We start from the raw sequence: 12,875 nt of genomic DNA on the forward strand, positions 1-12,875 counted from the left end.
CAAGCCATCTTATTGCAGAGCACATTGTATACATTTTGCCCAGCTGTTTTTCGAGAAGATTCAATTTCTAGGTATGCTATATGTGTAGGATATGCTGTGTTGACTAATATGCCTATTCTATGCAAAGTATTTGAGTTCATGTTTCTTTAAGCCTGCAAATAGTTAGTCATATAATCATTCCAAAACATGATTCAAAAATGTAATTCAGCATGCAAATTTATGTTTATAGGAGCTGGCTAGGATAGTCAACCCGTAACATTTGCTATCATTCAATAAATTGGCTAAGTGGTCAACAGAGTTACCTCTTCATGTGATCAATACAATTTGTATTGCATGCTGCAAATTTCAAGTGCACTCAAAAACAGATATTTATCTTATTTCAGTCTTTGGGAGCTCATCACACAAATACAGAAATCAGCTTGAGTTTTAATAAGAGCAGACAGAGTGTTGAAATATACTTTTTATGATAATGTGCCATAATGTGAAGAATTGAATGTGCCAACATTTTTATAGTCATTATAAGAATGTTTTACTGTCATATACAAAAAATCAGCACCTCCCTTGAAGGGGATTGATTCGGCCCACCACCTAATACTGTAAGACGTTCTATTTTTGCATACAGAGAATGTGTCATGTGAAATTGCATTGTTACCCGCTATTCGATGCATCCCCATATCTAATTAATCAGCTTTTGTCAAAACCGAAATGAGTATGACATCTGGTCATTTTTAGTATACTCGATTTTCAATGTCACATACCCATACTTGTGAAAGCTTTATAGTATTCAGACATGGCATCACAATTATACTCCTCGTGTCTTCTCTCCTTCTCGAAACCCATTGGAGGAGAAGGTCAGAGGGGAGGGACCTCTGGCTTTCTCATCCAATTGGTTTTGAGAAGGAGGTGAGGAGAGAGGAGTATGCAATTGAGATGCTCCCTTTCTCTCCCAGATAGGCTATAACAAACACACCTCTCCCCACCTGTTCGCCACTTCCTTCATTCCTACATTCTCGGGCACTCTTTTTAGTCCACAATAGAGAGCAATAGTAATGATGTCTTTTTGTAGGCACAAACTCTGCCATGGCTCGTTGGTCAAAGCCTTTGGGGAAATGAATAGGTTTTGTGGAGGGATTTTGGATAAACGCTGAATATAAAGTCTGTGGAAAACACAGGCTTAGTGTATCTTATATGTTTTGTTCTATGAGATAGTCTTCATCAGCCAATGTCATTTTTGGATCATTTGTAAGCATTTATGTAATAAAACCAAGCACATAAAGGCTTTATAATACATACAGGTAATGTTAACTGACAGATATTATCTCATAGATCAACATGTATAAGATTTCCTAAGCCTGTGTTAACCTCAGATCTAATTTTCAGTGGTTTATCCCTCCGAAATACATTTCCCCATTTATTTCCCCCATAGGAATGGCTGAACAAACCAGAGGTAACCCATTTCTGTTTTTCAGGGATATCCTAAACAGACCGAAACCGTTTGTGCATATATTATGGTCCTTTTCATCTTTGACAAGTTTTTTTTGCACAGAACATTTTTTCTCGAGGCAAAGACGGATTCTTCAATTAAGTGTTTGTTGCCATTCAACAATAGAAGACTCCTTTTTTCCACTTGAGAAATACATCTTAGTTAGATGTGAAATTGCGCAACTAAGATCTCCTCTGCAAAAACTATTCTGATTATATCTTTGAATGACAAATAATGACTATGACGTCTCAAGATGGACAAATAGTATGCGAGCACACTCATTCGGCTAGGCGCCAGTCGAACCGAAGCCAGTGGAAGCCTTTAGATCAACATATACCCACCCTGTTTTCTGTCCCACTTGGCCAAGATAATACTATGCTACAAACTCCAAATACACTGACAGAGGTGCCAAAATACGCTTGTAGGGAGCGACTGTGTTGGCTGGATACAAGGTTGTCTTTTATGTGGTGAGGGTCCACTGAGTGAGCTTCATTGAGGACACCTGCTGTCGGGTGTGGAGTTATTAGGGAAATGGTGTTGAAAATGATTGACTTGACTGAACATAGACAGAGAGATATAATGTGTGGCTTTAGTTCACCAACAAACAGGCATGCTTACTGTACATTAGCTTGGTGAATGGGACCTACCCACATGCAGGGTTACATAAGTGTAGTCAATTTTCATTGGTTTAGGGCAGAACAAATGTGATTGGTTTCTAAAAGTTAAATTTGAAAACATGTTTTGAACTGAGAATCTTGTAAATAAAACATTTTGAAATCATTATTGTGTTACAGTAGTCAGACAAACGTGACAATATCGCTAGGATACAACTGGTCTCCTGTCTTGAAGCAAATAGTAAAATGTAAAAAGCTAGCAGCAACATGCTAAGCTAATCAGCGCAAGCTTGCTAGCTAAGCATTTAGAAACCTCTTAGCTACTAATGTTAAATGAATACATAGAGCTAGCTAGCTATGTGTTGAACATATAAGTAAGTAATTTGCTTTATTGAAATGTTAAGTTGAATAAGCCATATGAACTATAAAAAATGGGGATGACAGATATGCTGCCCCAGGGGCAACGGCAACGTAAGAAGCTAAGCTAAACAGAGTTAGTTGGTTAGCAGATAGCTAACTCTTACTAATGTTGAGTCATAGAATAGAACTAGCTGTCACGTTGTGACCTTAGTTCCTGTGTTTTGTCTTTGTTTTAGTATGGTCAGGGCCTGATTTGGGGTGGGCAGTCTATGTTTGTTTTTCTATGTTGGTTTTTGTGTTCGGCCTAGTATGGTTTTCAATCAGAGGCAGGTGTCGTTAGTTGTCTCTGATTGAGAATCATACTTAGGTAGCCTTTTTCCACCTCGGTTTGGTGGGTGTTTATTTCCTGTTTAGTGTTTTGCATTCACTTTACGGGACTGTTCGTTTATTGTTTTTGTTCAGTGTTCATTTTGCTTCATTAAATTATGGACACTTACCACGCTGCATTTTGGTCCTCTGATACTTCTCGCTACTCCTCTTCAGAAGAGGAGGACGAGATCCCTTACACTAGCTAGCTAGTTAGGTTTCAAATATACCTGTCACATGTGCTCCCTCTCCGGCCTCTTGGTCACCAGGCTGCTCATTATAGCGCACAACTGTCGCCATCGTTACACGCACCTTCCTCAGGCCTTATTGTTTCTGTTCCAGTGTCATGTCTGTGCGTTGTTCGTGGTGTGTATTCTGTTGCTTTTATTTATTAAAACACTCACTCCCTGAACTTACTTCCTGACTCTCAGCGCACATCGTTACATATTAACGCCTCACCTAAGGGAAGCATTAGGGAGTGTTTTTTTGTGTCAGTGGGAATGAAGTCGGGTCCGGGAGTAGCTTCAGGCTCAGCCAGATCGCCAGGCTCCCCTGCCTCCACCGGCTCGTCAGGCTCTCATGCCTCAGCCAGATTGCCAGGCTCCCCTGCCTCCGCTGGTTGGTCAGGCTCGACAGGTTCCTGCGCATCAGCAGCTGGAGCCGAACACGCCGGGGAGAGTGTACCGTTATGTATGCTCTAGGACGCCATGCTCCCGCGCCTCAGCAGAGGTGACAGGTCCCCTCCTGATCGTCATTTTGGTCGGTGGCCTGCCGGCTGGAGCCGAAACACGCCGGGGAGGGGGTACCGTTACATATGCTCTAGGACGCCATGCTCCCGCGCCTCAGCAGAGGTGACAGGTCCCCTCCTGATCGTCATTTTGGTCGGCGGCCTGCCGGCTGGAGCCGAACACGCCAGGGAGGGGGTACTGTCACGTGTGCTCCCTCTCTGGCCTCTAGGTCACCAGGCTGGTCGTTATGGCGCACACCTGTCACCATCGTTACGAGCATCAGCGCATTATGACACTCACCTGGACTCCATCACCTCCTTGATTACCTTCCCTACATCTGTCACTCCCTTTGGTTCCTTCCCCAGGCGATATTGTTTCTGTTCCTGTGTCATGTCTGTATTTCTTGTTTTGTATTATGTTGTGTTTTATTTATTTGAACACTCACTCCCTGAACTTACTTCCCAACTCTCAGCGCACATCATTACAATACCAGTAACTCAGCTCCCGCTTATTACAAATACTTAGTTGAATAAGTTACATCAACTTAAAAATTGGAATGGACTGTTAAAATGCTAAACTGAACTAGCAGGCTAAGCAGGTCTTACTAATGTTGAATCGTAAAATTGAGGTAGGTCTCAAATATGCTAGTATATGAAAAAAAAGTGGTAAGAGATGAAACTGGAATGCACTGTTTAAATGCTGCTCCAGGGGTATTGTTGATCTGGGTAAAGATAACCATAGGATATCATTTAATTTAGAAGTCCATGGTTTTTTGTATTACCTTGTGTGCTTGAAGTGTGCTTGAAGTCTACTCATGGGGCACCAAGTGATCTTGACCCCAAATAAAATGTCTTCCCCTAGGGCAGCCTAAAGTCTGTTCTGATTGTTGTGTTTATAAAACAAATATTAACCTTTTGTGATATTTCTACAGTGGTCCCTACAGTGTACGCTCAAACCAGTTTGGTTAGAACGCCTATTTACAATGCACAGTTTCGATTGACGCGACAGTCAGCATTTGAGCTGGCCACACTTTGCACAAACACAGTCCTTACAAAGTTATGTCCTGAATGTGAGCAGTTTATTTTGGATGCAATTTTCAGGCATTCACAGAAGTAACTACAGCATAACACAATCATCCAAACCAGAAAATGTAGGCTGCCGGTCATATGTAAATGTAAGCGGTCATATTTAGATATTTGTTACTATTTATAACTCATCACATCACTGATCTAAATAATTGTTCTAAATTATTGAGTTAAACACTTTCTAGAAATCAGTAGTAATCTGACGATGGACGCCGCCATCTTTGTTTTTTCGCGTCAACCGAAGATAAGAGGAGACCAGATGAGTTTGGTCTGTTTGCAGTACACATGCTGAAGGGGTTGTGTTGTCTATGATTATTCACTTCCCTTCATTCACTTCCAGACGTTTACTCAAAAGATGAGTGAATCATTCCTTCACCTCATTATAACATCTTTGTTCCGACAGATGCAGAATGCATTGTATAATGTCAACAAGCATTACAAAACTGAAACTTGTAAGAAAATGATTTGAAATTGACAAGTTGAAGTGTAGCTATATATAGCGTAACAATCACATTTCGGAACAGTGGGTGCATTCTAACATAAAACAACTCACGCTGGGGCGACCGTTCGAGATATTTGGAACTGACATGTGAAAAGGTTAATTGACCTACTGGCAGATTTGAGACCTAACTTGCTCGCTATTTCTATTTTTCTAATTTAAAATTAACACACTTTTGAGATAGCCTGTAGAGCATATACAGATGGACTATCTACTAACCTTAACCCTTATCCTAACCCTACACTTAACCCTTACCCTAACCTTAGCCCTAACTCTAACCGTAACCTTACCAAGCAATTGCTTATCAACAGATAGTCAGTTGCGTATAATTAACAGATAGTTTGCTTAAAGTTACATTTAGCTTAGCATTTTACGTTTATGCCCCCGGGACAGCATAACGGTTAGCTGACTTAGTTGTATATTTGACACCTAGCTTGTTAGCTCTATTTATTAATTCAACATGAGTAGCTAAGAGGTTGGTAAATGCTTAGCTAGCTGGCGCTGATTAGCTTAGCGTGTTGCCGCTAGCTTGCTACGTTTTACTCTTTGCTTCAAGTCAGGAGACCAATTGTATCTTAGAGATATTGTCACAATTGTCTGTCTACTGGAACATAATAATGATTTCAAAACATTACACTTGTAACTCAAAGTATTATTTACAATATTCTCAGTTCAATCCTTGTTTTCAGAAGTTGTGAATCTGTTAAATCTTTTAGAAACCAATCGAATTTGTTCTGCCCTAAACCCATTCAGATTCTTTCTGCCTGTAGAACAAAGTTGACTACACGTTCTGTCAATCTGCTACTATCTCCCAGGAGAGCATGCCTGTTTTACATTAACCGCCCCGTATACAGAACACCAATATATATAACACGCGGGAGTAATCTTTGGCATGTAGTAAACAACCTTCTTATTTGGTGTGTTGTGTTCTCCCCACACTACAGGTTTCTACATGTACATCGAGACATCCCGGCCTCGGAAGGAGGGTGAGGTGGCGCGACTGGTCAGTCCCTTCTTCAACGTGGTGCCCAAGAACCCATATGGCATAGCCAACCCCCCAGCATACTGCTTCAGTTTCTTCTTCCACATGTACGGCAAACACATTGGTAAGAAGGACATCTGTCTTTTTCCTTCCAACACAAAGCATCCAGAAACAAACTAAGGACATGTTCCTGTTACCGATTATATTAATTCTCTGTATTCTCTCCTCAATACATTAATCATAAGAGCTTCCCTCTAGCGGGGCGGCAGGTAGCCGAGTGGTTAGCAACCGAAAGGTTGCTGGATCAAATCCCCGAGCTGACAAGTTAAAAATATGTCGTTCTACCCCTGAACAAGGCAGTTAACACATTGTTCCCCAGTAGGCCATCATTGTAAATAAGAATTTGTTCTTAACTGACTTGCCTAGTTAAAAACAAACATTTAGTGACTTCTAGACTTTGTTTCTAATCTCATAGCAACACGTTGTAATCATCCGTATTAGATAAATTATGAGATCCTTCATTTTGCTTGATGGGTCTACTTCGAAATGCACTAGCTGGGGCAAAGCAAACGTTAGCTCGTATACAGGTTGCTACACGTGACGTGGTCAGCATGTTGTTTGGGAAAACACGTTGTGAATCAGATATTCTAAAGTCTTTGTCTAAATGTAACATCTATTCAAAACAGTTCCTAACCTGTCATAACTCCTACCTGGCTTTTTCATTTGTTGTCATGCCAAACAACACTAACCTTAGAATTAGAATAAGCATTCTATGTAAATGATTCAACAGTTCACCCAATTGTATTGAGCTAATATTGTTAGTCAAATTGTGATATTGGTTTGCATGCCCATATCATGCAGCCCCAAACATTTGGTGGCACAGAAAGAAAGGAAAAGGGATATCTTCTTCATGAGATGTGCTTCAAAAGTAAGTAGGATTCATATACTGTAGGTCCAATGTAGGCTATATCTCAATCAAAAAAATCTATTTTTCCAGTGCTACCAATTAAATGTTTTAATTAAGAGCCCTGACCACAGTATTTTTGTTTATTATTGTGTTTTCTTATAAACTGTGATGTGGTTTCAGAGAGCAAGCGTTTATCTGAAAGCATCCCTGTCTACAACCATTTCCTCTCTCCCAGTGAATAGGCACTCTGCTACTAATGCTCTGCTCCCAGACTCTCCTCACTCTTGTCCCAATCTCTTTGTGTGTGTGTGTGTGTGTGTGTGTGTGTGTGTGTGTGTGTGTGTGTGTGTGTGTGTGTGTGTGTGTGTGTGTGTGTGTGTGTGTGTGTGTGTGTGTGTGTGTGTGTGTGTGTGTGTGTGTGTGTGTGTGTGTGTGTGTGTGTGTGTGTGTGTGTGTGTGTGTGTGTGTGTGTGTGTGTGTGTGTGTGTGTGTGTGTGTGTGTGTGTGTGTGTGTGTGTCGAGAGTAAGATTGGATATCTGGCAGTGAAGCCAGCTAGTACCAGCAAGTATCCTCTCCCCAGCTTGTACACTCCAGTGTGTGTGTATAACTCCACGGTGAAGACTATCAGTCCACCAGAGAATAGTGTACAGTACTACAGCAGCTTAGGAACAGCAGGGGAGGGAGGAAGGGAATATGACTAAAGATGTCCCTGGTCTCCCCTCTACTGATAATAGCGTAGGGTACCTCACCTCTTGCATTACCTTCTCATTGTCCCGGAGTGTCGCCAAGGTAGACTGCAGAAATAAATATGTTTGCTGTGAAGAGCTCTAAAGTGAATGCTATCGCTGTGAAAGACAACTGCTGGTGAAACAACATTGCCCTGCACCAATCACTTAAGCGAGGGAACTGAGACTGAGGGACGTAGCTACTGTTCCATCCATCTGACAAAGGGCTGAGCGAGAGATAGCATCAAGATGAGCGATGTGGTTGATTTAGCTACAGACATATGCAAGTACACACACACACAGTGTATTAAGAAAATATTCAGACCCCTTGACTTTTTCCACATTTTGTTATGTTGTTACAGCCTTATTCTAAAATTGATTACATTTTTTCCTCCTCATCAATATACACGCAATGATGACAAAGCAAAAACAGTTTTAGAATTTTTTACAAATGTATAAAAATACAAAAAACGGATATCACATTTACATAAAGAACCAGTCAAAAGTTTGGACACCTACTGATTCAAGGGTTTTCTTTGTTTGTACTATTTTCTACATTGTACAATAATAGTGAAGACATCAAAACTAGGAAATTACACATATGGAATCATGTAGTAACCAAAAAATATATGTTATATTTGAGATTCTTCAAAGCACAGTAGACACCCTTTGCTTTGATGACATTTTTGCACACTCAACCAGCTTCACCTGGAATGCTTTTCCAAGGAGTTCCTGTATATGCTGAGCACTTGTAGGCTGATTTTCCTTCACTCTGTGGTCCATCTCATCCCAAACCATCTCAACTGGGTTGAGGTCGGTTGATTGTGGAGGCCAGGTCATCTGATACAGCACTCCATCACTCTCCTTCTTGGTCAAATCACCCTTAGACAGCCTGGAGGTTTGTTGGGTCATTGTCCTGTTGAAAAACAAATGATAGTCCCACTAAGTGCAAACCAGATGGGGTGGTGTATCGCTGCAGAATGCTGTAGTAGCCATGCTAATTAATGTGCCTTGAATTCTAAATAACTCAGACAGTGTCACCGGTAAAGTACCCCACACCATCACACCTCCTCCTCCATGCTTCACGATGGGAACCACACATGCAGAGGTCATCTGTTCACCTATGGCGGTTTGAACAAAAACATCTAAAATTTGGACTCATCAGACCTAAGAACAGATTTCCACCGGTCTAACGTCCATGGCTTGTGTTTCATGGGCCAAGCAAGTCTCTTCTTCTTATTGGTGTCCTTTAGTACTGGTTTCTTTGCAGCAATTCGACCATGAAGGCCTGATTCACGCAGTCTCCTCTGAACTGTTGATGTTGATATGTGCCTGTTACTTGAACTCTGTGAACCATTTATTTGAGCTTCAATTTCTGAGGCTGGTAACTCTAATGAACTTGTCCTCTGCACCAGAGGTAACTCTGGGTCTTCCTTTCCTGTGGCGTTCCTCATAGCGCTTGATGGTTTCTGGGACTGCACTTGAAGACACTTTAAAAGTTCTTGAAATGTTCCACATTGACCGACTTTAATGTCTGTAAGTAATGATGTACTGTCATTCCTCTTTGCTTATCTGAGCTGTTCTTGCCATAATATGGACTTAGCCCTATTTGGTAAAAGATCATCTTCTGTACACCACCCCTACCTTGTCACAACACAACTGATTGGCTCAAACACAGGAAGGAAAGAAATTCCACAAATTAACTTTTAACAAGGCATACCCGGTTGAGAAGCTGGTTGAGAGAATGCCAAGAGTGTGCAAAGCTGTCAAGGCACAAGGCTTGGAAAATATGGAAAATAGGGTGGACCCCTGGAGAGGTTAAAATGCAGAGACGAGGAGAGGTAGGGGGTAACGATTCTTGACAGTAATGTTAAGTCCTCGGTAGTCAATGCACGGACGCAGGGTCTTGTCCTTCTTCTTCACAAAGAAAACCCTGCGCCGGCAGGAGCTGCAGACGGACGGCCCCATTGGCCAGAGACTCCTCTATGTACTCCCTTCAAAGCATTGGTCTCTGGTCTGGACAGAGAATACAACCGACCCCGAGGTGGTGTAGTGCCTGGGAGAAGGTCAATGGCACAATCATAAGGACGGTGCGGGGGAAGGGAAGTACCACGTGCCTTACTGAACACTTCCAGGAGGTCATGGTATTCAGTGAGGATAGCAGAGACATCCACAGTCTTGCTAACATTCTGAGGAGGTCAACTTGGGGAAGGCTGTGCTGCTTGAAGGCAGTGGGAATGGCAAAAAGGACTCCAACCCAGGATGGAGCTTGTGGTCCAGTTAATCACATGATTGTTCTTTTGTAGCCAGGAAAATCCCAAAACAACTAGAACATGGGGATATTCAATGAGGAGGAACTGTATGGTCTCACTGTGGTTACCAGAAACCCGTAATTGAACGGGCACGGTACTATGGGTGACTTCCCCTATAGAGCGTCCATCCAGTGCCCTAGCATCCATGGGAACAAAGAGAGGCTGAGTGGGAATACCAAGCTCTGAAGCAATAGCGGCATCCATAAAACTTTAATCAGCCCCAGAGTCAATGAGCACTCGGAGAGACTTAGATTGGTCTCCCCACAACACAGGCACAAAGATTGGTGTGTGGGTGATGGGAATTAGAGAACTCCCAGTCTGACTCACCATAGTGATGTTACCCACTAGAGACAAGGGTTTCCTAATAGGGTAGGTAGCTATAAAATGTCCTGGCCCCCACAGTACAGACAACAGTTCCTATTCATTCTACGTGAGCGTTCCCCAACTGATAACCTAGCTCTTCCCAACTGCATAGGCTCAGGAGTATCCAACTCACCCATCATAGATTCACGAGAGGGCTCGGGTGGCTTCGAATCCTCTCGGAAGAGCTGCCCTCGGATTCCCTTGAAGGTGAACGAGCTATAGTGTACCCGAGACCAGACCTCCTCTCACTCTTGCATTCCCTTAGGCCATCAGTTTTAATGGTTTGGGCGATAAGGGAAGCGAGAGCCACCTCCAATTCCCAAGCAGCTAGCTCATCCTTTACCTCCTCAGATAATCGATGCAAAAAAAGATTCCAGGCACTCTCGGCGGCCAACGTGCGAAAATCAACCGCATAGTCTGCCACACTACGGGAGTTTTGACGTAAGTCAAGCAGTTTACTGGCCGCCTTTCTCCCGGAAACCGGAGATTCAAATACCTTTCTCACTTCTGTCATGAATTCCTCCAGATGACCACAAATGGCAGATTATTGCTCCCAAACTGCCATAGCCCAGGAGAGCGCCCTTCCCAACATTAGCGTAATAATATACACTATCTTTGATCTGTCTGAAGGAAATTAAGATGGCTGTAGCTCAAAAATAAGTGAGCACTGAGAAAGAACCCTGACAGGTACCAAGATTCCCTGAATATCGCTCCGGAGGAGGTAAGCGGGGTTCTCGGGGAGCCAGGATAGGCTGTACAAACTCACCACAGATAGGGGAAAATTACTGGGTGATTGGGATTTTTCAGAGGTGGCAGGCAGCCTCTGAGCTAACTCCCTGATTTGCTCCATAATAGCCTTTAACCCATGGTCGTGGCATTCCGTCAAGGACCTGAGCCCTTCCAGAAGGTCCTGTACCAACTCTTCATGTCTCCTAATGGTGGCTCCCTGCAGGGAGACAGTGTGGAGACAGTGTGGCAGAGCTGATCCAAGTCTGCTGGGTCTGTCATGGCCAGTTCCTACTATCAAGGCACAAGACAAGACACAGATGCAGACACAGAGGGCAGATGGTTGGAGTCTTACAATGTTTATTAATCCAAAGAGGTAGACAAGAGAATGGTTGTGGACAGGCAAAAATAGATCAGAGTCCAGGAAGTACAGAGTGGCAGGCAGAATGGTCAGGCAGGTGGGTACAAAGTCCAGAAACAGGCAAGGGTCAAAACCAGGAGGACTAGAAAAATGGGAATGCAAAAAGCAAGAGAACGGGGAAAACGCTGGTTGACTTGGAAACATACAAGATGAACTGGCACAGAGAGACAGGAAACACAAGGATAAATACACTCAGGGAAATCAGCGACACCTGGAGGGGGCGGAGACAATCACAAGGACAGGTGAAACAGATCAGGGTGTGACATCATCAAGGAAAAGTGTGGCTACTTTGAAGAATCTCAAATATAACATATATTTTAACACTTTTGGTTTCTACTTAACACTTTTGGTTACTACATGATTTCATGTAGTAACATTCCATGTGTTATTTCATAGTTTGGATGTCTTCAATATTATTGTAAAATGTAGAAAAAATAAAGAAAAATGCTGAACTGAGTAGGAGTGTCCAAACTTTTGACTGGTACTGTAACTATGCAGACCCTTTAGTCAGTACTTTGTTGAAGCACCTTTGGCAGCGATTACAGCCTCAAGTCTTCTTCGGTATGACACTACAAACTTGGCACACCTGTATTTGTGCAATTTATCCCATTCTTCTCTGCATATCCTCTCAAGCTCTGTCAGGCTGGATAGGGAGCGTTGCTGCACAGATATTTTCAGGTTTCTCCAGAGATATTAGATCGGGTTTAATTCTGGGCTCTGGCTGGGCCACTGAATACTTTCCAAATGCACTGTACACACACACACACACACCTTCCCTGTGGAGAGCAGTATGGAATGGCCATGTGGTGTGGCTCCAAACATCTGGAGTGTGGTAGGAAGGGAGAGAGAGAGAGGAAAGGAGGCGGGCAAGGGGGGTCAGTGTGGAGATGAGAGATCCTCCAACGCTCGGCCGAGGTTGAGTAGGCCGTGACATTTCCAATTTGCTCAGATTGATCGCCAGCCAAGCCCCACGCTCCATCTCCTCCATCCACCCCTCACCCGTCTGTGTTGTAGCTCAGGCCCATAGCCCAAGCCAAGGCCTGTTATGATGAATGGGCCGAGTGTCAAGGGCTGGAGACACACTCAGACATTTCCTCCCTCCGCCTTGTTGCTAGTATATCTCTCTCTCTCGCTCTCTCTCTCTCTCTCTCTCTCTCTCTCTCTCTGAGAGGAATTCTATTCTCTCTGCTGGTAAGAAATGTGGAATGTTTGTTTGGAACATTTGCAATCCACAACCCTTAGGAAATGTTGAGCTAAATGTTATACTTACTGCCACTGATTAAATATTAGGAGTTTCCAACCA

The 12,875-nt window shown here is 43.0% G+C and overlaps 1 protein-coding gene across 1 annotated transcript in view; it reads left to right on the forward strand.

Moving 5' to 3' along the window:
* LOC135505691 (MAM domain-containing glycosylphosphatidylinositol anchor protein 2-like) overlaps positions 1-12,875 on the forward strand; it is a 452,039-nt gene that overhangs the window by 430,465 nt on the left and 8,699 nt on the right. The window contains exon 15 of the mRNA XM_064924737.1: positions 6,080-6,241. Coding sequence (XP_064780809.1) covers positions 6,080-6,241 — 162 coding nt within the window. The remainder of the gene's footprint in view (positions 1-6,079; positions 6,242-12,875) is intronic.

Source organism: Oncorhynchus masou, chromosome 19 (assembly GCF_036934945.1).
Source record: "Oncorhynchus masou masou isolate Uvic2021 chromosome 19, UVic_Omas_1.1, whole genome shotgun sequence".
In the NCBI taxonomy this organism is placed as follows: domain Eukaryota; kingdom Metazoa; phylum Chordata; class Actinopteri; order Salmoniformes; family Salmonidae; genus Oncorhynchus; species Oncorhynchus masou.